This window comes from Brachyistius frenatus, unplaced genomic scaffold, assembly GCF_029030835.1.
Source record: "Brachyistius frenatus isolate BFR_SWC_R1_liver_20210118 unplaced genomic scaffold, ASM2903083v1 Contig_33, whole genome shotgun sequence".
In the NCBI taxonomy this organism is placed as follows: Eukaryota; Metazoa; Chordata; class Actinopteri; family Embiotocidae; genus Brachyistius; species Brachyistius frenatus.
The window spans coordinates 3,730,118-3,753,826 of record NW_027210632.1 but is presented as its reverse complement, the minus strand read 5'-3'; the positions used below and the strand labels follow the sequence as shown (position 1 = coordinate 3,753,826).

At 42.6% G+C, this 23,709-nt stretch overlaps 1 protein-coding gene across 1 annotated transcript; it reads right to left on the bottom strand.

Moving 5' to 3' along the window:
* Positions 1-272: 272 nt before the first annotated feature.
* nrip2 (nuclear receptor interacting protein 2) lies at positions 273-23,677 on the bottom strand. Its single transcript, XM_069700423.1, has 6 exons — positions 22,775-23,677; positions 8,280-8,594; positions 4,524-4,606; positions 3,794-3,897; positions 2,956-3,008; positions 273-1,371 (listed from the first exon to the last, which is right to left on the bottom strand). The coding sequence occupies exons 1-6, from the start codon at positions 22,928-22,930 to the stop codon at positions 1,255-1,257; spliced, it is 828 nt and encodes a 275-aa protein (XP_069556524.1). The 5' UTR covers positions 22,931-23,677; the 3' UTR covers positions 273-1,254.
* Positions 23,678-23,709: the final 32 nt, after the last annotated feature.

Sequence of the window (23,709 nt, the reverse complement as noted above, 5' to 3'; positions counted from 1 at the left end):
TCTTGATGATGTTGAGAAAAGATGTACCCGACTCCCATATCTGGTAAATGTAAGGCTGAAACAGCTGGCGTGGCTCAGCACCACTAAAGCTCACTATTTAACATGTTATGGAAATATATGAGATAAGCCAGTGATTTCCAACCAATGTTGCTAATAGCGTGTAAAAAAAAAAAAAATTTTAAAACAATTAATTAATGATTGGAAAAGTGAGACAAAGCTAATGAGTAAACAGCCAAAACGGTTAGTTTAACGTTACGGATAAACGTAAAAGTTGAAATATCTCAAAGTAATGGAAAATAGTTGGAAAAATCAGCAATAAAGTCATTTATAACCTTCAATTTATTTAGTGTAGTGGATAGCTGTTTCAAATTGTTGGCTAAAAATTTGGAGCAAACCATTGAACTAGTTCGCTAAAACTGATTAATGATTAACTGATAAATAGTAGGAATATTTTAATGAATCCCAATAAAGGGAAGGACTGTTAATTAAAATTAAAAGACAGATAATTGTTTGCTGATGTCCAGCTTGTTCGACTTCGAGCACTTTTCGGTGCAAAGTGAACTAAACTGATCAAGTTTAAAATAAATTCAGTTTAGTGACCTCTGAGAGTGGAGTTGGGAACCAGTGGTTTAATCCATAAAAACAGTGGCATGTCAGGTTGCATTTTTACAGGCTGTTGTGTGCTTATCGAAGAAGTGACTTTCTTTACCTTTGATGACATAAACCAGCTGTAACATGTTAAATATTGAGTTTTCGATGTGCTGTCGGCCGATACCGTTAATATTCTTCCACCTGATGTAAAACCATTCCTTTAACAACAAACTGAAACGATTCAGGTTTGTAATTAGCGTGTTTTCATTTACGTGATGTTTTTTTTATTTTTTTTAAGTCAAATCACAAAATATTCCACTAAAAGTTCACTTTAAATGATTATCGTGGTGTTTCCCCTTTTTAGTCGGCGTCAGTGCGCCCGGGCCGCTCGACAGAAGAATCGGTTTCATGTGCGGCACGATCGTAAAAGAATGATTCGACTTACGGGGAGGTTCGATTCTGCTCCGTAAACTAGACTAATTTAATAATTAACGCCGAATGTCTTTAATTCTACAAACACAAAAAGATGTAAACCGAAGAAACGACGGAGGCGACCGCTCGACCGCGTCCTGGCAGTGATCCGACGGTCGCAGGCGAAAACGGCTTTCCCGCCGCTTTGCTGCGACCGGATAGGCTTAGAGGGAGCCGCCCGCCAAGTCGGGCTCACAGGTTCTCGTTGGTGTCGTGTTGGCACCGGCTGTCGGTCGAAGGGTTGAGGAAGGGCAGCTCCTCGCCGCAGCCCTGCAGCTTCAGCATCCGACTGCTCAGATCCAGGCAGCACTGAGAGAGGATTCACAACGGTGGCGCGTAATTAGGACACTGAATAATTTAATGGAGGTTGCGAGATTGATCTGAGGGGGCGTGGACAGGTTACAGCATACTGCAGGACAACGTTGTTACAAATACTGGATCGTTTTACCACTTCGGTGCCTCTGAAAATCAAAAAAACAAAACCGCTAAACCAAAGAAGTTTGGGAACCACTGTACTACTTCAACAAATGAGATCTTGATCCTTATCCCTCATAGAGTTGAAGCAATTAGTCAACGGACAGAAATGACAGTTTATAGGCAGGAATTCTATAAACAAAAATGATCAAGTATTTATCAAGCAAATACCAGCTTCTGAATTGTGACGATTTGCCCCTTTTCTCTGTTTTACGTCATAAAAAAAACTGATCGTGATGGATTCAGCCGAATAAAAGCTGAAGCTAAATGTATTTTTTCCACTGGAGGTGGAGGAGACCAAAAACAGAGCTCATTTTGAGCTAATATTTCCTGCCATTCACTTTCCTCTTACCTCCGTGTTTGCTCATTAATAAGTCCACAGGGAAACATCTGGCTCTTTAGCTACTAAACACTCAGCTCAGCTTTTGTTTTTTTTGTTTTTTTTCTCGCTACGCCTAAAAAAACGACACTTGAAAGCAGCAAGACTGAACCAAAACAGTAAAGTCACAAGCTGGCAAACCAAAGCAATGACCGAAAATAGGCTTTATAGCTCTTTAGAGCTGAGGGGAGCCATTTACATGAAGTAGATCCACTGTTAACATCAAGATCTTCATTATAGCTGCTGTAACGCATTAATTCAGGGTTGTAGAAAAAGCTGTTGTCCATTGTCTCGTTTTTTTTAATCAGTGCTAAATCAAAAGTTTAATTCTTTTGCCTTATGAATAAATGATTCACGAAGGCAGGGATATGTTATTTTTGCCGTCCCCCCTGTTAAACAACATTTCTCTTCACCTCCGGTAGCGTATGCCAAGAATCGTAATTAATTACAAATGGCGTTTATGAAAATTTGCTGAGAGTTAGAGGAGCGAGCTCGGAGCTGAAACGTTCATCTTCCCCTCACAAAGTCCTCGGGGGGCTGATTTTTTTTTACCAAATTAGAGCTCATGTTCCTTTCACACCCCGAAGTCCCACTCCAATTAGATTTTGCAGATGATAACTAGACACAGTGTACGTAATGCTGAAATAAAGGGAGCACTGCCTTCAAATTAGCAGACAGTCTTTTCATTGGATTTAAATGCCAGTTTTTAAAAGGTTCACATTCAAATTTTTTTTTTAAATTATTTTATTTTACATCACAACGTCCTGAATCTGCTTTTATCCGGCGGGCAGACGATAGACGGCTACTATACACACCTGCCTTTTATTCAGACAATGCTACAGACTTTAAAAAAAAAAAAAAAAAAAATCTGCACTTCCTCCATCATCGCCCTCCTGACATGTTCAGTTTTATGTGTATTCTTCTTCTCTCATTCAAAGCCGTGTGAGCATTTGAAGGTAGTCGGTTCTTAAAAGAAAAAGAAAGTACGCCGGAAGACACACGATAAGATCAAATATTAGCAAAGCAAATGAGGACCTTACTTTAAGTTCCAGCAGAGTGTGGAGACCCAGGCACAGCTCGAACGCCTCGTCCTCTGCAAGAAGAAGAAAAGAGGGAAGATCAGAGCGGAGGGAAGGGAAAGAAATAAACTCACTAACACGCATACATTACTGAGCCCAGGTTAAATCACCCGCACGACACCGGAGGATTTCTTCCAGTGAGAATGAGCGCCGTTTAGCGTATGTGCTCCTGAGGGGGATTGGGAGGGGAGGTGGGGGGTTAAGTGAGAATTTAATGTCCATGAGGGAGTCGAGTCGGGCTGAGGGACTGAATTAGAGTCATTACTCGCTAGTGTGGATGAATTAAGGAGGAAGTCTGCGCAGGAATGTCAGCATGAATAATAATGTGCAGTCTTTTTTTTCTTTTTATCTCCGTCCTCGTAGCCAGGTAACGATTAGACGCACGGCTATAATGTTTTATACAGTTTGGGGCTCTGGATGTAAGATTTGACTCTTAACGGTGCGTTCAGAGCAAACGCAGAGCGATCGCATACGACAGCGACGCGAAGTAGCGGATGGGTTCAAATAGTCGTGTTTTTTTTTTAATCTCCAAAATCGATCAGTATACTTTCGTTCTTCCTTTTGAATATTGGAAGGAACATCTGGACTCGCCTCGTGTAAAACAGCGAACAGCGATGGAGGAGGTCACTACTCAATGATTGGGAGGTCACGGGCTGTAATATAGAGTCCAGGAAGTACTAGGAAACAGGCAAGGAAACAACCTGAACCCGTGCCGTGTTAAAGCGCGGCCTCGTGAGCTGAAGAAATTCGAATCGCCCGAAACTTTATTTAAACCGTTCGTTCCAGCTGAACTTCTGACCTTCGACGTAGGCCGAACATCGGAGCGTCTGTCCGCCCAGCTGCAGCTGCAGGTCCGTCACCGAGCTGCTCACGCCACACGGTGAACTCTGACTGGGCACCAGGCTGAACAACACACAAAACACACACTCATCAATATCCTCCACACTTCTTCTGGCATATTTACAGTCGCCGCTTTATGATGAATTGCATCCGGGGTTGTTGTTTTTTTTGTGGTTTTTTTTTCATTCAAATGTCAATCAAAAGTTTGTGCAGCTGTGATTTTATTAAAACAGTCCGCCAGCTGTAGCAACTTTGAACTGTTTACCAGTTCCCTTAAATAAAGGCAAAATAAATTAACTTTACAGCTGGGTGAGAACAACATCTTTTTTTCTGCTCTGATGTAAAGACGGAGCTTTATTCGGTATTTGGTCTTTTCTTTTTGAGATAAAGGTGACGTCAAGTCTTTAAGAATCAAGAGAAACTTTGAGAGCTTAAACGCCGTTATTATAAAATCTCTCCTTAAAGCTTCTTTCTTTTCTTCTTTTGTTTTTATTTTAATCCAGTTCTTTTACTGTTGAATTGTTTTTGTTTTTTTTATCTTCATTTTACATTCTTTAAACGTTTTTCCTTGGTGACTGTTTTAAAACATTTAAAAAAAAAAAAACGTATATCATTGCTCAGTATTTGTTTGTCAAACACAGTTTTTAAAAGAAGTGATATTCAGTAAATGTGTTTTCAGTGTTTCTTACCCGAGCCTCTGGCAGCAGGAGGTGGAGATGTGGTTATGGAGGCTGCCAGTGTTGATGGAGGCCTTGACTTCAGTCTCACAGCACTGTGGGGAAGATGAGGGGGGGGGGCAGAGTGTGATTTATCTTGTTTGGGTTTTTTTCACTTCAATCGGGCACGCGAGCAAACATTCAGTCACAACGGCACGTTAACACGACTCGGGGGAGACTTTGAAGACTGTTCTCTTTTCGAGACGATCCATTCGGCCGCCTCGTGAAACTGAAAAATGAAGAAGAAGAAGAAAAAAATCACCTTTCTACAAACAAAACACATCTCGTGTTTGTCGTTGCATTTCCAACACCGCCCTTGTTTTTGTTTTTTTTTGTTTTGTTTTTGTTTTTACGTCGGGTGTTGTTTTGCGTGTGGAACCGGAGCCGTGTCGATCGCGTGTCGCTGCAGGCGTTCGGTTGAGCAGCTCGACAACTTAATAATAAATGAACAAACGAGGGTGTTCTGTATATGATTACTGGTCCCCGCGAGTCACTTCCTGACTATTCGCTGATGTATTGGGCCCATTTTGCTGACTGGAGATGCTGATTCTTTAAGTTTGTCGAGAGCACGTTGATCTTTTAGACTCTCCGGATCGCTGGAGCGTGAAATATTAACGCGAGAGCACATTTGACTCGTTGGTCAAACAACTCCGCAGCGAAGAAGAAAGTGTTGTGATTTATGGCAGGAAAGAGTCATGATTCAATTAGCAATGTCAAAACTATTCATTTAATCATTATATATATATTTATTTTTTTATTTTTTTTATCTTAGAAGTGTTTATTATTGATATTTCTATTATTATGTAGTGATGCTTCTCGATTAGCTGGTTTGGTTACATTGCTTAACCCTCAGCTTTACTGTTTTGGTTCAGCCTCACCGCTTTCATTGCATTGTTTTCCATGTTTTGGTTCACAAATGGGCCCAAATTTTGGAGTATTTGATGTCGTGCAACCTGTATGAATCCTGCACGGAAACACGTTTGTGGAAGAAAAAAACAACAACAACAACAACATAAAAGTCAAGAGGGATGTATGCGGAACATATGGCTGCCCTGTATGTCCGCTTTATTACCCCATTTCTTTTATCAGTTTCAGATAGATTACGGCTCCAGGAACAGTTGTTTCTTGGTCATTTTATGTCGTTTTAATATATTTAAGGTTTTATTGACTGTAGAGCTGTGAGGATTTTCAACCGCCTGAAATGTAATCAGCAGGATTTTGGTAACCAGTTCATTAATCTAGTTTGTTTTGGGGTTTTTTTTTAATGAAAAATGTCACTAGTTTTAACTTCTCACTGTGAATATTTCCTGTTTTTCTTACTAATCACAGACAGCTTACTGGTAAACTTTAGGTTTTGGACTGTTAGTTGGACAAAACGAGACTAATACTTGCTTACATTTTATACGGCAAGCATAAATCAAGAAAATAATGGCTCAACTTATTGTTAATACGCATTAGTCAATGTCCTAAACGTTGAGCTACATACAGGAAGAGCAGCTAAAACAACCGGCCTTCAGTGGACATGTGTAAAATGTGATACTTAAATCTTTATTTGACATATTTATTGTTTAAAAATGGAAATAAACCTGAGATGTAATGATAGGGTTCTTGTTCTTGCCCTAAAATGCTACTGTTTTTTTGTTTTTTACCACCCAACAGACATCCCATCTCCCCCCGTCGCCTCCTTCGTAAATCAATACCTTATCCTCTTGACCCGAGGATATTTCCCTCCTCGGAAACAAACACCTTCAGTTTCCATGCAGCTTGTTTTGATCCCTCTCGCTCTGTACAAACTGAGCGAGCTTTCTTTTGTCCTCGCGGGCACGCCGGCTTATCAGCAGACCCACCAACCTGCTCTTTTGTCTCAGTCCCAGCGGCGCAAAAAAAAATACAAAATCCCTCCCGACCCGTGAAGTTTAAAAATAGCGGCCGCGCCACTACCTGAGGAACACTTTGCATTTAATAAATTGATGATAAAACCCTGCAGAGAACACTTAGTAACGGGGAAAACGCTGAATCCACTGGAAAAGATCTTCACACACGCAGGATTCAGATTAGCTGTGCTTCATGCTTTGAATGCCACTGGGAACAAAAAGGTGATTGATCTTCTGTATTGATTAACATCAAAGGATTTTTTTTTATTTTTTTTAAATGACTCTGTCCTTAGCGTCAAACATGGCAGCAATTCTCTCTGATCCAAAAGTCCAAGTTATCTCTTAAATTCCTAGTCGAAGGTTAAGTATGTCATATTTTGACACGTCTGTGTCTCCATTCTACGTCTTTTGCACTTGATTTGATTTAATTTAATGATTAAGGCTAACTGTGTTGGGAATTTACGAAATTCTCTCAATACTTTCCAAGTCTGTCTTCGGCCTTCGAGCACAAGCTCATTGTTTTACTACAAAAGAAGTACGTTTAATAAAAAAAAAAAACTCGCCGTTTTTTGGGAAATGCTCCGATTTGATGGCTCGTTTTTTCAGCAGTTAGCTTAGATGTGTTTTAAAAATGGAGCTCTGCTGCACAGAGGATTCATATCAGGCTTTGAATACAGAGACGGCACCCGTCAATGTGGTCAATTTGTTCTTGTGTTTGGCCTTTCAATGGCATTAGTTGGCGATGAGTAAGATGATCAATACCACCCGGCATATCTTTCAATAGTGTATTGGTTAAAACAAAACCACGTATTCGCAGTAAAACGACACGTCGAAGAACATTACACAAATATAGCTTTCTCATTTCCTTTTTTTTTTTTTTATTATTATTAATCAATTAATAATTTAGCCTGTAAACGGTCAGAATGTGTTAAAAATGACATCAAATAAATGATGGAAGTATTTTCAGATGGACCGCAAGAAAACGAATAAGAAGGAGCGACTTTAGTCAATGACATTGACATATTGTCTTTGTATTTCATGAGAGAAGTTGAATGGGAGTGAATGGAGCCACAACCTTTTTTCAGAGTTAACCCCTAGTGGCACTCGATGGTATTGCACTTTAAAGCACGCCCGTACCGACCTCACCTGCCGCTGCCAGTGTTTTTGTTTTTTTATATACAGTCTATGCTAACGACAGACTGTGACTGTACTTTACCTTAAATCCTTTTATGTTTCAAATTAAAAGAAAAAAAGCTTTTGAAGTTTTCCACCTGCAGCGGTATACGTTAATACCACCCGCTCCTATTTTGAAAAAGATATGTTTGCCATTTTCATTCCATCATTTCTTGAGGTTGTCTGAATCTATCCAAACCTTTTTTTTTTTTTTTAACAACTCTCCCATACGCGCATCGCTGCCGGTATGAATAGTTTTGATGCAAAATATTCACGTACGACTACGTTTCATGTTCGTGTTGTTTATTCGTCACGTCTCCGCCTGTATTCAGACCTTTTTATTCCTGTTTCTTGTCCCTTCGCTTTGTCCTGAAACCCACACAGTTTGCTCAGTTCAATCCCCGGCGTACTTGTTCCTCGTGTTGGACGTGTTTACCGGGTCGGACTTTTAATCGCGGTGACTCAGTTATCTGTTGTTCGGGTCCTATCAGGCGGCCGCTGCCGAGCTCGTGATGTGTTGTAAAGGGAAAATAAATGAAGAGCAGGCTTTAAATGATGAGTCACCGGAGCCGAGTGGAGCAGCCTTTTGTACCCTCCTCTCGGTTCGTGTGCCGCTGTGGAGAGCGGCGAATGTGGGTGATGGTAGACGGGGCCCCGGGTGTACTTTACAGGGGTGCGGTACCTTGCATTGGACGACCAGAGCCGTGAGGACGCCCGAGCTCTCCGTGCCTTCGGGCTTCTCCGCCGTCTGTCTGGCTCCGGCTTCGCTGCTGTCGTCCTCCTCGTCCGACCGTAGGCTCCTCTCGCTCTCCTCCAGGGACTCCCTCTCCTCCGTGGAGTCGTCGGCCGTGCTCTCGCTCTTCTCCTCGGCGTCGGCGGCCCCGTCCTTGGTGTCGGCCAGCGGGGATCGGACCCTGCCGCCGGGGTCCCGGGCCTCGCCTCGCAGCCGCGTGATGTTCCCCTCCATCAGGCGGCGCTGCACGATGCTGTGAGGTTGCTAGACGGGGAGACGTAAAACAAATGGATCTCAGATGGCAGGTTACCGAAGGAGTAGATGTGGAGGGGGGGGGGGGTGTAACTGGTGTTTGTGAACCTTACATTGTCCCGTAGGAGCTGGAGGAGACCAAAAACAGAGATAAAAGTAGAGTAAACGTTCGGCTTAACCGGCTTTATACTAATGTTGCTTCGTGTCTCTGGGATGCTTAACGAAGGCCCTTTATTATTTTGGATATTGTACGTTTTTGCCTATTCTGTCGTATCCATCCATCTTAAAGAGACGCACACACAGGTAGCAAATGAGAAATCAACATCGGCAATATAATTCACAAAATGTGTCATACGTCTGAGACGATGCCGTGGCGGTGGAACGTTCAGGCACCAAAAACCACACGGTTGGTTTTCAGAAAAAGATCGTTGTTTAAGTTAAATGGGACAGTTTGGTTCGGTTCAGGCGCCGAAACTACTTGGTTAGGTTTTTGGAAAAGATCGTGGTTCTGGTAAAAATCATTTAAAATATCTTACGTAATGCCGAGCTGAGACAAAACGTGACACTGACGCGGTGTCCTTTAGTTGACTGACGATTGTGTTCCACTCTTTGGCGCGATACCAGGCTGCATACCCTCCCTCCCCCTTCCCCTCCCCCTCCCCTTACCCCCCACCCCTCCCCACCAACTGAGACAGGGAGATTTAAATTGCTAACTTTAGCTCCAGTGAGAAAAGGGGAAAAGCTATCCACACGAGCCGAAATGAAGGTCACATTATCATGTTATGAAAGCCAATTCGAGGGGCATGTTAATGCTTTCAGGTCATAACCGTCAGCTCAGCAGACATAAAAGGATTTCTGCGAGGGGCTTTTCTTCGCTGCACCAGCCTGGTGGCCATATTTTTTTTTTTTTTGCCAACACACACTTTTTCGGGGTTCTTTCAATAGAAAAAAAAAAAGCTGCCGCACACCATCTGTATATACTCCATTCAAAAAGCACCTAAAGCAGAGTAAAATTGTTCTGTATCTCTACACAAGCGCTAATTTATTTTAATCTACGGAGGCCCGTCACTTTTCAAAGTACAGCATGTATGTTGCAGTTTTACTTTATGTATTTTTACTTTAATGCCACGTTGCCGGTGACCGTCTTGTTCTCTTCGGATCATATAAAAAGAAAATTGTATTTTAGCCGCCTGTTCCTCCGTAATCACATTATTGTTCCAGCAGTCCGGCGTCCGAGTAGACTGTCGGGACAGACCGGTCACCCAACACCGCATGAATAAAACACACAGCTATTTTATTTGGATGTTTAAACACCGAAGTCACCTGGATGTTAAGAGATGAACGAACACGTTTCATGAAAAAACATAAAAACAACTGCGGTTGTGATCGTCAGTGTTTTAGAAAGCAAAAATCATGTCAATCATCTTAAGTCTTAATTGTATTTCAAATACAAGCCTTGCAAACTATAAACTCAATTTGGTTTATAACGACTGTATCTTATTCCAAATCAGCTAAATTATTATCTTTAGTGAGAAAAGTTCCTGGACAAACCTATAAACGCAAAATTCAAAAGGATTGAAACTATTTAGATGTTCAATCCTTCATTTCTGTCTACGAGCATTGAGACGAGTCAACAAGGTTTGTTGTGGTCCACAAAAAAATAATCGACTTCAGAATCAAATCGTTTGTCCGGTTCTGATCTGTTAATTAATTAATACATTTATTAGCTAATGACACCATGATGATTTTTTTTTTTTTGCCTGCTTCTCCAAACTGGGGACGTCCTGACGCCCATCCACACCGACTGTGTATCTTATACTCCCCCACTTTAAACTCTCTGAACTCTCCCTTTAAGAGGCAGCTAACGCAAACTAAAATGATTTTCTCTCTTCTATCATTATTTGACGTTCCGCTCCGATTAACAAGAACACAGCAACGCTGGTAAAAGCGCTCCCGACCAGAATTTGAATGAAGACGAGGAACGACTTCATGGAAGAAGGAGGACGGATAGAAACACGGAGACAGAAAAAAAATAAAAAATAAATAAATAAAAGGAAAAGGCGAGAGATGAGCCCGTATAACCTTAACATGTAATAATGCCACCTAATGCCTGGGCATGTCTGAGCGTCTGTGGCCTCGCTCCGTGTGATCCGTCGTGATGTTTTAGTTGCTCTTTGTGTCAGACGTCCGTGTTCGCATCTGAAGCTCAATCTATCACCGCTGCAACCTCGTTGAAGAGGCGGTCGGGCCGCCGGTCGGCTCGGAGAGCGCTTGTTCTCCTTGAAAAATAGCAAATGAAATACTGTACGTTAAATGAGGTTTCTGGAGTAGATTGTTGGTGTTCATACGCCGAGCTCCAGCTGAGGCCGAGCGCTCGGTGATGATGACCTCCTCCTCCTCCTCCTCCTCCCCCTCCTCTAATCTTCTCTCCGCCTCCCATCTCCCCGTCGCTCTCCTCGTCTCTCACCTCGGCTTTACATCTCTCTCCTCTTCTCGATATTCCTCCTCCTCAACGCCTCGCCTCGCCCGATATCACGTGTCACATCCGTGCCTCGAGCGTACACGTATCTGGGAAAGTCCTGATTCGAACCGAGAGCTTTGAACCAGGATACCTGCAGCGTTCGAGAAAGCCCGCAGAAACCAAGTCGGGTTTTTTTTTTTATTTTATTTTTTTATAATCATGTCGTTTTTGTTGGCTAAACCTAAAGAACCTTCATTTTCACACCTGGGCGAGAAAAAACGAGACACTGAGAGTATGGTCTTTACGTCTCCCCTCTCGTCCTCTCGGGGGGTGTTTTTCTCTCATGTCGTTTCATTATCTTTTCTGCCCTTTTCTTTCCTCCTTTTCCTTCATGTCTTCTCATCATTTCCCAACATTTGTTTTTCGTTCCTCTCCTCAGTTTCTGGCATTTCTTGTCTCTCTTTCTATGTCATGTCTCCTCTTCTCTCCCTGATTACTTCTTCTTTTCTAACCTTTTCCTCTTCTCCTCATTCCCTCTATTAGCTTTCATTTGTCTGTCCTATACTTTATAATCCTCATCTCCGATCTCATTCTCATTACCGTCTATTATATCTCCATTTGCTCTCCGTCTTGTTTCCTTCCGTTGCCTTTCTTTCTCTTTCCTCTCCTTCCGTCTGTCATTGCAATCAATAGAAATCAAGAATGTATCCCTGCCTCCTATTGATTGCTTTAATTCGGTAAACCAGCCCAAACCCTGTGCCAAACATAATCCTAATCTAAAAGTAATCTCCTCCTCCTCCTCTCTCCGGCAGCTCGACTAAAATAGGATCCTTCACGCTGAACTCTTCAACATCCAAACTAATCACATTCACTCAGGAGCTCCGCTTTAGACTGGACCGATTCTTTCTTTCTTTCTTTCTTTCTTTCTTTCTTTCTTTCTTTCTTTCTTTCTTTCTTTCTTTCTTTCTTTCTGTTGTTTTCTTGACGCTGGCCTCTTCGTCTGTCCTGCCAGTTTTTCCTCTCTCTGTTTTTGTTCTTCAACAATCTGCACATCAGTAGACTTCTCTCCCACCTCTGCACTCGCTGGATAAATCACACATTCATTAACACTAATTATGCTCTTTTGCAAATGTGCAACACGTGGCTTGTTAAAGGGACGGAAGCAGCAAAAGTGTGGAAAATATTAGTGCTCATTAAGTCTGGTGGCACACCAGAGCTTCTTTCTTATTGACGATGAGACGGGAAATCATGTGAAGCTCCAGCAGTTTTTTTTTTTTTTAATTAAGGGTTCGTTCTTTTAAGATCATGCGTGCTCTCATGAGACTGCAGGGAAGCGAAGACTGAATCTGATCGACGATGAACATAATGTAATTTGAGCTATTAGCCTCTCCATGTGTGCTCTGACGGTCGGCATCTGTCTGACTGCTCCGGGGTCGACTCGCAAGCAAATCGTGTTAGCAACGGCGCTCGGCTGCAGAGGGCAGCGCTCGGTGTTTCATACGGACCCGACCGTGTTACAGTTCAGGGGTGAATTGGAAAACTTGCACGCTGCAGGGTGCACTTCATCTCCATCTGCTTTTTGATAATAATGTAAAAGTTGATGTTTTTTTTGTTTTTGTTTTTTTAAACTTGAGGCAGGAGAGTTGAAGCGAAGGTGCAGAGTAGAAGTCTCCACGAAGAAAATAATGGTCCAAGATCTGTGGAAAACCTGCTTGATGCCAACAAGCATACTTTTATTCACAAGTCAGAGAGACCCTAATGAAGAAAGACCCGACTGGAGTAGTGGATGGAAGCTCACATTAACAAGGGTTTTCTCAAAGTTCGGTTAAAATATGCGCTACTTTTAGATGGAAACCGGATGTGTTCAGTTTCAGCGTGGCACACACTCTCTGAACTTATCATTATATCAGATTTTCATTCTATAAATCCATTTAGAAGTCGTAGAAAAAGAGAACTCCAGAACATGCCTGAGAAACATCCCGATTTTATATTTTCGTCTGTGTCACGGTGACGCAGCGACCGTAGTAAACATCGTAAACAGGAACTTCTAATTGCTAATTCGGCATATATTTAACGGTGTCAACTAGCCAGAATATAGATAAATATAGACAAACAATACAGGACTCAGTTGTGGTATGGAGGAGGATAATTCACTGAATCCATGGCAACATTATTGTATGTGTTTAAATTGTCCAGAGCATCATGGGAAACAACCAAAACTAATTCAAGACAAAATGGAAGTAAGAATGCAGCACTATCAATACTTTTTTTTTTTTTTTTTTTTTTAAGTTTGAACCCCTTATGTGATTAAAATTTCTCCCGTCGTGGCACATCTCAGAGTTTCACCACGTTCCTCAGCTGTTTCCGCCGACTTCTCGTTAACAGGCTGAGATTATGTGAGTTGGTATCAGTCATTTGGCCTCTCGGTGGATCGATGGCAGCAGTGTGTGTGTGTGTGTGTGTGTGTGTGTGTGTGTGTGTGTGTGTGTGTGTGTGTGTGTGTGTGTGTGTGTGTGTGTGTGTGTGTGTGTGTGTGTGTGTGTGTGTGTGTGTGTGCCCCCCCCCCCCCCGTCCTAACCCCCTTTAAAGAGTTTATCTATGATACACTACGCAACCTGCTGTCATTTCAATGTGCATTTGTTGATTGTTGAAGCAGCTGAGGTGGATTTGGCAGAGCTGAGGTGTAATCTGTTTGTTCATTTTGCCCAATTTGGACGATATCTTTTCATTTTGAGCATTCTTTGTTCCTGATTGTAAGAGGTGTCACAGATATTGTGGCAGCTTGAAGAGATCTTTCACTGGTATTGTTCATGACTAACGGAGGAATCAGTCTTACTTCTCTTTGGGTTTAGAAGTTATCTCCCAAATGTTCTTTTCCTGCAGTTCGGAAATAGGTTAAATATTTTAAGTAAGCTTAAAGAGATGGTGATGTTCTATTTTTGTTTCTTATATTCAAAAGTCCCACAAAAATAGAAACACCAAAAAAAAAAAACCGGATAGACACTGTAGTTTATTTTTACTCAGTCCCACGTAGATAAACCATCCTGCTGCTGTAAATACTTCCGAGAGCATCAAATATGTATTAATCCGCAGCTGTAAATAGTCTCCAACAAATGCTCCATATGTCCAGTTTGAGTTACTAAAAACTACAATGACCAACTGTTTCAGAAAATTCCTGAGCATTAAAAAAAAAAAAAAAAAAAATAAAAACTTCACTGTGTCGCTTTTTATAGCTATTTTTTATACTATTTTTTTTCAAACTAATTTCAGAGACTGTTCCTGTAGGGCACAAACCGAGCGCAGCACCGTGACGTCGCTTCATCAACATCAGCACCCGAGTTGTGTCACAATGAACCTGAAGCATCAGCAGAGAAACACTGCAGCACTGCTTTAAAATGCAGCCGTGATTCTGTGGTGGAAATCACTGCATGGGCTCAGAAACACTTGTTGAAGATTTTTCTGTTCCTCAAAAATTTGACCCCAAAATCCGATGTTTCTCTGCTTAAGTTTCAGGTCTGTGGTGACTTAGATCAAGCGACTTAACTTGGCATACTTAGTCACGAAGGTTCTACCTTTCTGATTGCAGCTCGTATTCAGACTAAAACTGGTCGAACGCTCTCACAGACACTTTCCTTCGTGTCCATTCACACTGTCGCTGATTTTGCTGATGTGAGTCCTGTGATGGACGCCTGAACACAAACACCTGTTGGTGTGTGACACCAGCACTTCCTCCTCTCTGTGTCGTCGTCTCTCTTTCTTTCCCTCCTCTGTGAGTCAGATTAAAGGCCGATTGCCGTGTGGACTAGTTATCCGACTGCAGGAGGCTCGTCTCTCTCATCCGGCCGTTCGCGTGAGCTTCCCATTTCCCTCTTTCTCGTTCTGACGGACGTCCCAAGCGGCTGACTTCCTGTCGCACCGACCGGCTTCACATCTACTTCCTGCCTGCTCCTCCACTTCCTCCTTACACTCATTCTACGGCTCTCTGTTTCCGCTGTGGTAAATCATTTGCAGCCCAAAACTCCAGCGACTGAATCAACCCCAGACGGGGGTTTCCGGTAGCGCTGCTCAGGGTCTGTTTGAGGATTTGATTTCATTTGAGAAAATATTTATTGTATTGAATAGATTAGTTATCAAAAAGCCAAGAGTTTATTTGGATAGATTTACAAGTAAAGTAAATATTTGTTACAATGGTTACAAGTAATGAAAAAGCTATTAGTTTAATTTGAACGAACAGTCTGACATTTGGGAAATATGGTTATTTGGTTTCTTACTGGGAGTTAGATAAGAAAATCTGTTACTATGGCCATTTTTTTTGGACTCGTTTTGATAAATGTGTATAATGTGACATTTTAGTCTTCAAAAGTAGCTGCGATTTCTCTGCATTCATCTTTCCTTACAGCCTATATTACCCACTTCTCCTCCAGCAGCCTGTTTCGGATTCAATTTCCATAAATGTTGCATTATTCATGCTCAACTAGTGCTGCAGCCGGAGACGTCAGAGCGTATAACCGGAGTCTGATCACGAATTAAAGGCTAAAGAAGTGCACTGTTGCACACTGAGTCCGAATTACTTCATTTTTTTTTACTTGCGCTAGCTTCGCTTTAGCAACACGTGCCGACAGCGGAGGGAAGAGACCGTCTCCAAATATGAATGTAAGCTGTTCCACCCGCGGAAGATGTTGTCTTTCATGCTGCTTCTCATCTTGACCGACTACGATAAAAGCTACTTTTCACTTATTAGCAAATTTGATCCAACGTTCCAGGTGTCTCCGAAACTGCGAACTCTTTAGGTGTCAGTTTCAAAATTGTAAATGATTTAAGAAAGGCGTAGGAATGTGAAAAAGGCCAAAGTAGAGAGCCGTTAGCCAACTTAATTTAATTGTTTTCCACAAATCCAGCACATTAGATATGTAGCTACAACCAGGAGGCGATTAACTTATTTAAAAAAAAAACTGGATGCAGTGGGAAAAATATATGACTACCAGCACCTGTAAAGATAAATAATTTACACATTAAACTTTATTTTGTAGGAGCAGTCACTTCCCTATTCTTCCAGCTTTTGTGCCAAAATCAAGTAATCGTCTCGTAGCCGTAGCTTCATCTTTAATCACACAAAGATATGAAAGTGATTTAAATTTTCCCGTCCAACTTACAGAACGAAAACACATTTCCCCAAATGTCCTTTGAAATAAGATGTAATGCGGATGTTTTTGGAGATCCAGGTTTTATAAAATGTGAGTTGTGTGTTAAGCTCGTGACTAGAGCTTCAGTTGACTGACAGAAAATAAATTACCGATTTTAGTGATCAAGCCAAACATTCGCTGCCTCTCGAATATGAGGATTAGCGAAGTCGCTCTGTTTAACACCAATTTAAATTAGATACAGATTTGGATTTGGGGGCTGTTTTTTTTTTTTGTTGTTGTTCAAAACAACTGAACAGAAGATAAAACGCTGAAGTTGGTCAAAGCCATTTTTTTTTGTAGTATTTAATTTTACAGACATAAATCGTCAACTTAATCAGTGTCGTCGTATATCTTTAAATTCAGCTTGTTTGTGTGTGCTTCCACATATACATTTCTGGGAATTGGGCGCTTTTTGCCGCCAATTACAGCAATTAAAACCACCAAAATTGCACCTAAACGCTGTCACGTGTCCAACCTCGCCATATACACCCAACAAATATTCCTGTCTTCCTCTCTTTCTTCCTCCCCTCTGTTGTCGGGGTTGTTGTGTGCTTTTTTCTTTTTTGCCGGGTATTTTTAGCCTCCTGTCTTTCCCGCACAGCTCCGAGGGAGCAGCTGAGGGAGGGTTGCCGCCCCTCCGCCGCCCCAGATGACAGGGAGAGAGACGGGTTCACGCTAACCTCTCTCCAGCCCATCTAATTGTCCCCGGAGCTAATAATAATAAAGAGCCTGCATCTGAACCGATTCAACACGGTGTGTTTTGGTGCAGGCTTTGAGGAGAACTCCCGAGAGGTCCTCGCGCTCTGGTATGACATTGTCATGTTCACTCTCGAAGTGCTTACTTTTCACCCTTTAGGGGAAAACACACAGTGGAGTTTGGAGAGTGAATATAAAATGTATATGAATATAAAAGAACCTGTGCTGGACGCCATCATCTCGTAGAAATGTTATGACTTCTTGTGAGGAGGTCAAAACCGAGTATGCTGTGATTAGAGAGTAGCACCTTCCAAACAGTGACGATCTGAGTTTATTGGCTTAAATTGGACACAGTGTTTTAGTTAAATTTAACACGGCTCCCTTTTTTTCCTCCGTCTGTACACTCTTTGAATGCCACGGTTCCACATCCGAGCTCGGCACTGTAGCTTTTGATCATTCTCAGACGTACCTGGAGACTCTCGATTAGCCAGGCACTTCACACACACACACACACACACACACACACACACACACACACACACACACACACACACACACACACACACACACACACACACACACACACACACACACACAGAGGTTTCAGACTCACTCGTCTGCAAGAGAAGGACATGAGCACCTAAGCTGCAGGGAACAGGATAGATTTGCAATGTGTGCAACAAAATAAAACCAATATAAGATTTTCAAGGATTCTATTTTCCTTTTTAGGTTTCCAGAAGCTTCAATGTATGTCGTATCTTCATGTTTTACCATAATGAAGCCAGACATGTTGGCAAAATGAAATTGGTTTTCTGGGATTTGGGGTTTTCTTTAGAGAATAAAAGCCTTTTCCAAACCGGTGACATGAAAACTCCTCCACTGAAATCAGTACAAATTAGCAGATTTTAAAACATGTAGGCACTGGATAATGTTGAATTCGCCATAAATTGACTCTTATTAGTTGAAATAAATGCATCAGAATTATATGTATTCTACTTTCCATTCTCAATTTTTTAAATAAAATGGCAAGAATGAGCTACAATTTATCCGCAAGGTTGACAAAATCTGAAGGGCTGGTTGTTCCAATTTATAAATCATATTTTTACTTTAATGTAACTATTAATAGATAAATGTAATGGTAAAAAAAAAGTACAATATTTCTCTCTTACTGGTCATTTGCATGAACTGACCCTTTAAAACAAGCCTTAACCTCCAGTTTTGTCGAAGAACAGACAGCGAAAGCTTGAAATTTGTTACTTAAGTGGTTTAACTTCAGAGTTTGTGACTTTCAAACCTAAAACAAAGGCCACCCTTGTAACATTAACAAACAGCTTTTTGACCTTATTTTCTAATTAATAACGGGATTACTAGTGGCCCTCGGTGGTATTGCAGCTTAAGGCACTTCCGCATCTGCCTCATTTTTCCAGACCCGGAAGCTACGAACACTTTTATATCCAGTCTACGTTCAGTTATCTCCCTCATGGTGGAGCAGCTTTGGGGAGCTCATGTTGAGCAGTAGAAAACATCAAGGTGACACAGTGGTTACACAATAACTCGGTCCACATTGGGCCCAAGTGTTAATATAGCTGCACTCAGACGTTTCCAACCCAACACACACACACACACACAAGCGCTCTTTCATTTCTGTTGACTCTTCCTACATTTTATTCTACTCGAAGCCTTTTGTCGTGTTACATAAAACGGCCCCACTAAACCGACCGTCCTCCCTGACCCCATCTCCAGCCGTCTCTTTCTTTCCCCTCCACCGCTCTTCGCTTGCAGAGGTGGATTTTGCCCTTTTCGTGCTCGCTGCTCCCCCTCCTCGAACTACGCAGCACAACATGGCTGGAGTGATGCTGCTGCCGCTGCCGCTGCTGCTGAGAGTGAGAGGACCTCAGGCTAAAAGAGCAGCAAAACAAACTCACTCTTATGTAACATGCTGTGCTGCTGAATTAAACACTGGACAGGGACAGGCCAGCCAGCAGAAATTAACAGCAAGAAAAACGAGGTTACAGCGACAAAATCTCAGAGCGAGCACCGTTTTTTTCTTCTTGCTTTTAAGTAAGAGAGTGTCGCAGCAGAGTGTTAATTATAACATTTAAAGGAATAGTTTGGCTTTTTTTTTTTTTTTTTTATTATGCCTGTTTGCTTTCCGACCACTAAAGTGTTTTTAGTGTTTTTACACTTTTGTTTTATGTACTGATTAAATTGAATATTTGTCTTTTAGCGAGCTTTAGCAGGCGGATGTTTCCAAGTTTGAGAAGGCCCCGCCCACCTGTGGCGGAATTCTGTCAATCAAACAGACACGCCCCCTCCCCCAAACACACCGCTTTTTAAGAACTAATATCTAATTAATGATGGGATTATTTTCAGATTAACTGCCAGAAAACTAATGAGAAGGATACATTTTTGCTAATGACACCATAATAACTTATGGAAAAAAATTATTGACTTTGTAAGTTCATGAGAGAAGTTGAATGGGAGTCTATGGAGCTGGAAACTTTTTGGAGCCGACGCCTAGTGGCCCTCGGTGGTATTGCAGTTTCAAGCACTTCTGCATCTTCTGTTTTCAGACGATAAGATAGCGGACATTTGTCTTAAATTAACATATTTCCATTGGGGCTTCAACCAGCAACAAATCCATTAAACTAGCCAGAAAAAGGAGAAATAAAGTCTTTGTTTATGGTGGACACAAGGCAAAAAGAAAACTGTAACTCTCGAGCAGTCGTGAATAGATAAAAAAAAAATTCCACGATATATATATATATATAAAAAGACAGACTTTCTGGAAAACCTACATCAAACAAATGGATCTGACAGCTGTGCTCGCATGATGTCATCTTTTTTTCTGGGAGGGTTTGGCGTGCGAGCATCCTTTCTCATCATTTATAGTCCCTGTTTTCAGAGCCTGAATGGGGAGGCGTGTTATCTGCAGAGAGGACATGCAGGCACGGCGGAGGGGCTGCCGGCAATTGCAGCTCCTTCCTCAATTTCCCAAAGCATGGAAAAAAACACTTGTTACAGACGCCATGTGAGCCACGCTGTGCTCCCCGTGGCCACGGCGCTGCGACATATTGGGTTTTTGATAACTGCTGAGATGAGCTTCATTCTGTCTTGAGGGAGGAGATAATTAGCATTAAGAAATAGAGGGTTTTCAGGCGCCCGCAGGAGATGTTGAATTACATGCTGCCAATGCACGACTTGTACATTTAAGCTCTTTGAATCTAATAGAGCTTGAGGGAAATCTTATCTTTTTGTTGTTGTTGTTGTTGTTCAGATGTGTGGTTGTGTTGGATTCTTCTCTGCAGCCTCAGAGATTCTGGAATAACAAAACAGGAGCCTGCGGTCACGCTCGCAGCTCTGCGAAGCACAGCGGCGCTCCCACCTAAACGCTAACGTCAGCATGCTCGCAGTTACAAAGCTAATATGTTGACTTTCAGCAAGTCTGTTGTTTATTCTGTTCATTATCTTATTTTATAAGGTGGATAGCACAGCTAAGAGGGAGTCATAGAGGGAAAAAGTTGTGCCCTCGATTTGTGTATTTAATCCACAATTTGCCTCTAATTGTGTAAACAGAGAATTCAGTTTGCCGAAAGCGTGAAGAAGACAAAGACATTTATGAAACAGTCGGAGCCCCGAGCTGAGTATCTTCAAAGTCTTTATAGCAAAACAGTCTTTTATCCTGGAAAATATGTTTAAGTTCTTGCTGCAGCGCCCCCTGCTGTGTGGGAGGCCAGCATCTACAGTTTGTTTTCAAAACCAGATCAGCGGTCTGAATCATACAAATGCAGCTGGATTTGAAAGTTTATGTGCAGCTGTTGATTTGTCGTCACTTAGTTCCTCCAGGATTTTGTGAAATTTTTTTGGCGGATTCTTGCGATTCTAAATTCTTGATTTTACTGAAGTAATTTGCGGATTTATCTGATCTCTTTTTGTAGTAAAATTGCTAACATAGTCAGTAATTGCTGGGAAATTTGAGGATTTTAAAAAAAATTTTTTATTTAAATACGCTACTAGGCTACCTGATAAAGAAAGTAATTTGTAATCACTTTCTATGCTGCACATCACTTCCTGTCTGGCTGTTTTGCTGTTGTTTTCTCAGTCAATCAGGAAGTGGTTTGTTTTGATGATCAAAGCTGTGCAGACTGAAAATGAAAAGTGAAAGGAGGCTCTATTAAGAAACTTTATTGCGGAGAAATCTTGCAAAATAACAAATTCGCTCAAATATTGGCTGAGAATGGTTGAATGAGTTATTGTGATTACGATGTTGTGTTTTCCAGGAGGGACTGAATATCAAGCGCAAGAGAAAAAAGTCCAAGTGAGTAGGATTCATCATCTGGGGATCATGAATGTTAAATTTAATCTCAATTCAAACAACAGCTTTTAAATATGTCAAATATGTACGCGTGAAGGAAGCAGTGAAGAGAGTGAAAAGATTTCTATCATTGGATCAGTGAACGCAGCTCAGTCTTAAGAAGCAGAGGAGCAGGAGGCTGGAATGTTTTTCTAGCAGCAAATGTCGGTATTAAAATCTGGCAGACATTAAGGCATCGTAGTGTGCTGCCAGCGCTGCTTCCCAGCGATTGTGTTGAGGTTCTTGGAGAGCTGTGTCTCCCAGCTGACACAGAAAACTGTGTCAGCTGGGAGAGCCGGAGTAATAAATTGTTTTCAGATTATTACAGGGAGTTCCTCCAGAGTGTACACGGGAAGCTTCGGGGGGGGCAGGGGGGGGGAGGAAGGGGAAGTAGAGAGGTTGGACACGTCCTAGTTTGCATGCAGGCACTGTCTTTCATCCTGTATGTCAACCCTAAAATGTGTGTGTGTGTGTGTGTGTGTGTGTGTGTGTGTGTGTGTGTGTGTGTGTGTGTGTGTGTGTGTGTGTGTGTGTGTGTGTGTGTGTGTGTGTGTGTGTGTGTGTGTGTGTGTGTGTGTGTGTGTGTGTGTGTGTGTGTAATGACATCAGTCTCAGTGAACTGTAACCGGCTCTGACAGGACTGTGAATCCTCCATGATGCTTTCTCATGACGAGGATGTTCCTGTACGAGGCTGCGCTTCATGGAGACACGGTACATAAAAAGGAGTCATGCATAAAAGGAAATGGAGGTCAGACTTACTGAAGAGGACAGAATTTGCTGCTTTTTTGGAGATATTTCAGAAGGACGCGTCTCTAAAATCTGAACGCGCTGCTGCGACCGAGACGCCGCGACCCAAAGACGAGTCTCGAGACAGATCAGTTGAGATAATTCACCACACCGTGCAGCGCTCCCGATCGCTCGGGTGAGCAGACCGAGGTCGTCGGCTCGCGAGCGCCGAGGACCACTTCCTGTGAAACTGCAGCTAGCTCGCGTGGGAGTTCACAGAGTTGCGTTCAAAAATACTTTCGGTGAGATACGAGAGCTACTTTGACAAAATGAAAGTGGAAATATTTATTCACATAGCTGAGCTCCACCCAAACCAGCTGAATAAGCTTTCTTTTATGTGAATAATAACAAATTGATACTCTTTACACGCATACTTAAGATTATTTGGAGATGCTAAAGACTGATATTGTGGGGTTTTTTTTATGTTCTTAGTTATTCATATTTTAGACTTTAAAGTCCCACATAAACTTACTTTTTGCCCCACGTCGGTCACCCTTACTTAAATCCCGTGACTGAGCTGTAGGCAGTTGAGTTGCTTTGTGGGTAATGTTTCCATTGAAGTCCAGCCGGTGCCGCAGGACACTCTGGACACCTGGTTGTTGTTTTTTTTGGCTCCACTTGTAACACCTGCCTTACACACCACAGCCTCTCCAACCGAGCACGTTACGAAGCGGCGCTCTCACCCACTCATGTCTCAGCCTCCCTTACTCACCAGGTCTTTGGACGTGCCCAGTCTCTTGAGCCCGTCCAGGGGCAGGAGGTCGGCGGAGTCCTTGTGCGAGAACTGGGTGGCCTGCTTCAGGCGCCTCTGCTGGTGCAGGATGGCTTTATCCCGGATGGCGAGCTCACCTTTCTTGGCCTCACTCATGGTCTCCGGACTACAAAGCGCTCTGTGTCTCTGATGCTGTAACCGAGTCTGTGTGCAGGGATGAGGAAGAGGAGGAGGAGGAGGAGAAATCCCCCAAAAGGCAGCTGGTTAAGGTCCCTAGCAACGGAGCAAACCTTGCAAACGTTGCCTCTTCCGCCTCTTGCTGCCCTCTCTGAAGGGCTGCTGTCCTTCCCTCTGGGCTGCTCTCTCTCTCCCTCTCTGTGGTCCTTGGCATGGAGCTATTGTCCTCCCCTGACTGCTGCTGCTGCTCCTCTGATGCAGACGTGCATCTCCCCCTCGCAATGTGAAGATCTCCTTCCTTCAGAGGCTGTGAGGCTGTGGGGAAGGTGTGAGTGAGAGTGTGTTTCCTCCCCTCCCCTCAGTGCCGTCTGTCCTTGGATCTCTCTCTCTCTCTCTCTCTCTCTCTCTGTCTCACTCTCTCTCTCTCTCTCTGAGCCCTCCTCTTTCCGTCACACACTCGACACAGACGCACCGCTCACCTCCGAATGCCGAGCACATTTTCTCAGCTGACTCTACACGAGGAAAAAAAAAAAAAAAGACTCTTATGACACCTTCGTGCGAAACACCAGTCAGCCACAATATAAAATCATCTAATCGACCCGTTACAGTCTGCCCCTCTTGTGTTGTCGAGTCCCTTTTGAGGCGTCCTGCTGTGGAGGTGTGAGTGAGATCGCCACAGTCTGACCCCCTCACAGAGGATCAATCTGGGCCCGATGATGGCAACGATCGATTTCCCCTCCGGCCTCCCGCTGCCGCCG

Bases quoted from the DNA above. Each gene is read 5' to 3' on its own strand.
- nrip2 (XM_069700423.1), bottom strand. From the start codon at position 22,930: ATGAGTGAGGCCAAGAAAGGTGAGCTCGCCATCCGGGATAAAGCCATC. The intron at 8,595-22,774 runs GTGAGTAAGGGA...CTCCCCGTCTAG, and splicing joins TGGGCACGTCCAAAGACCTG to CAACCTCACAGCATCGTGCA. The intron at 3,898-4,523 runs GTAAGAAACACT...TGTGTTGTTCAG, and splicing joins TCCTGCTGCCAGAGGCTCGG to CCTGGTGCCCAGTCAGAGTT.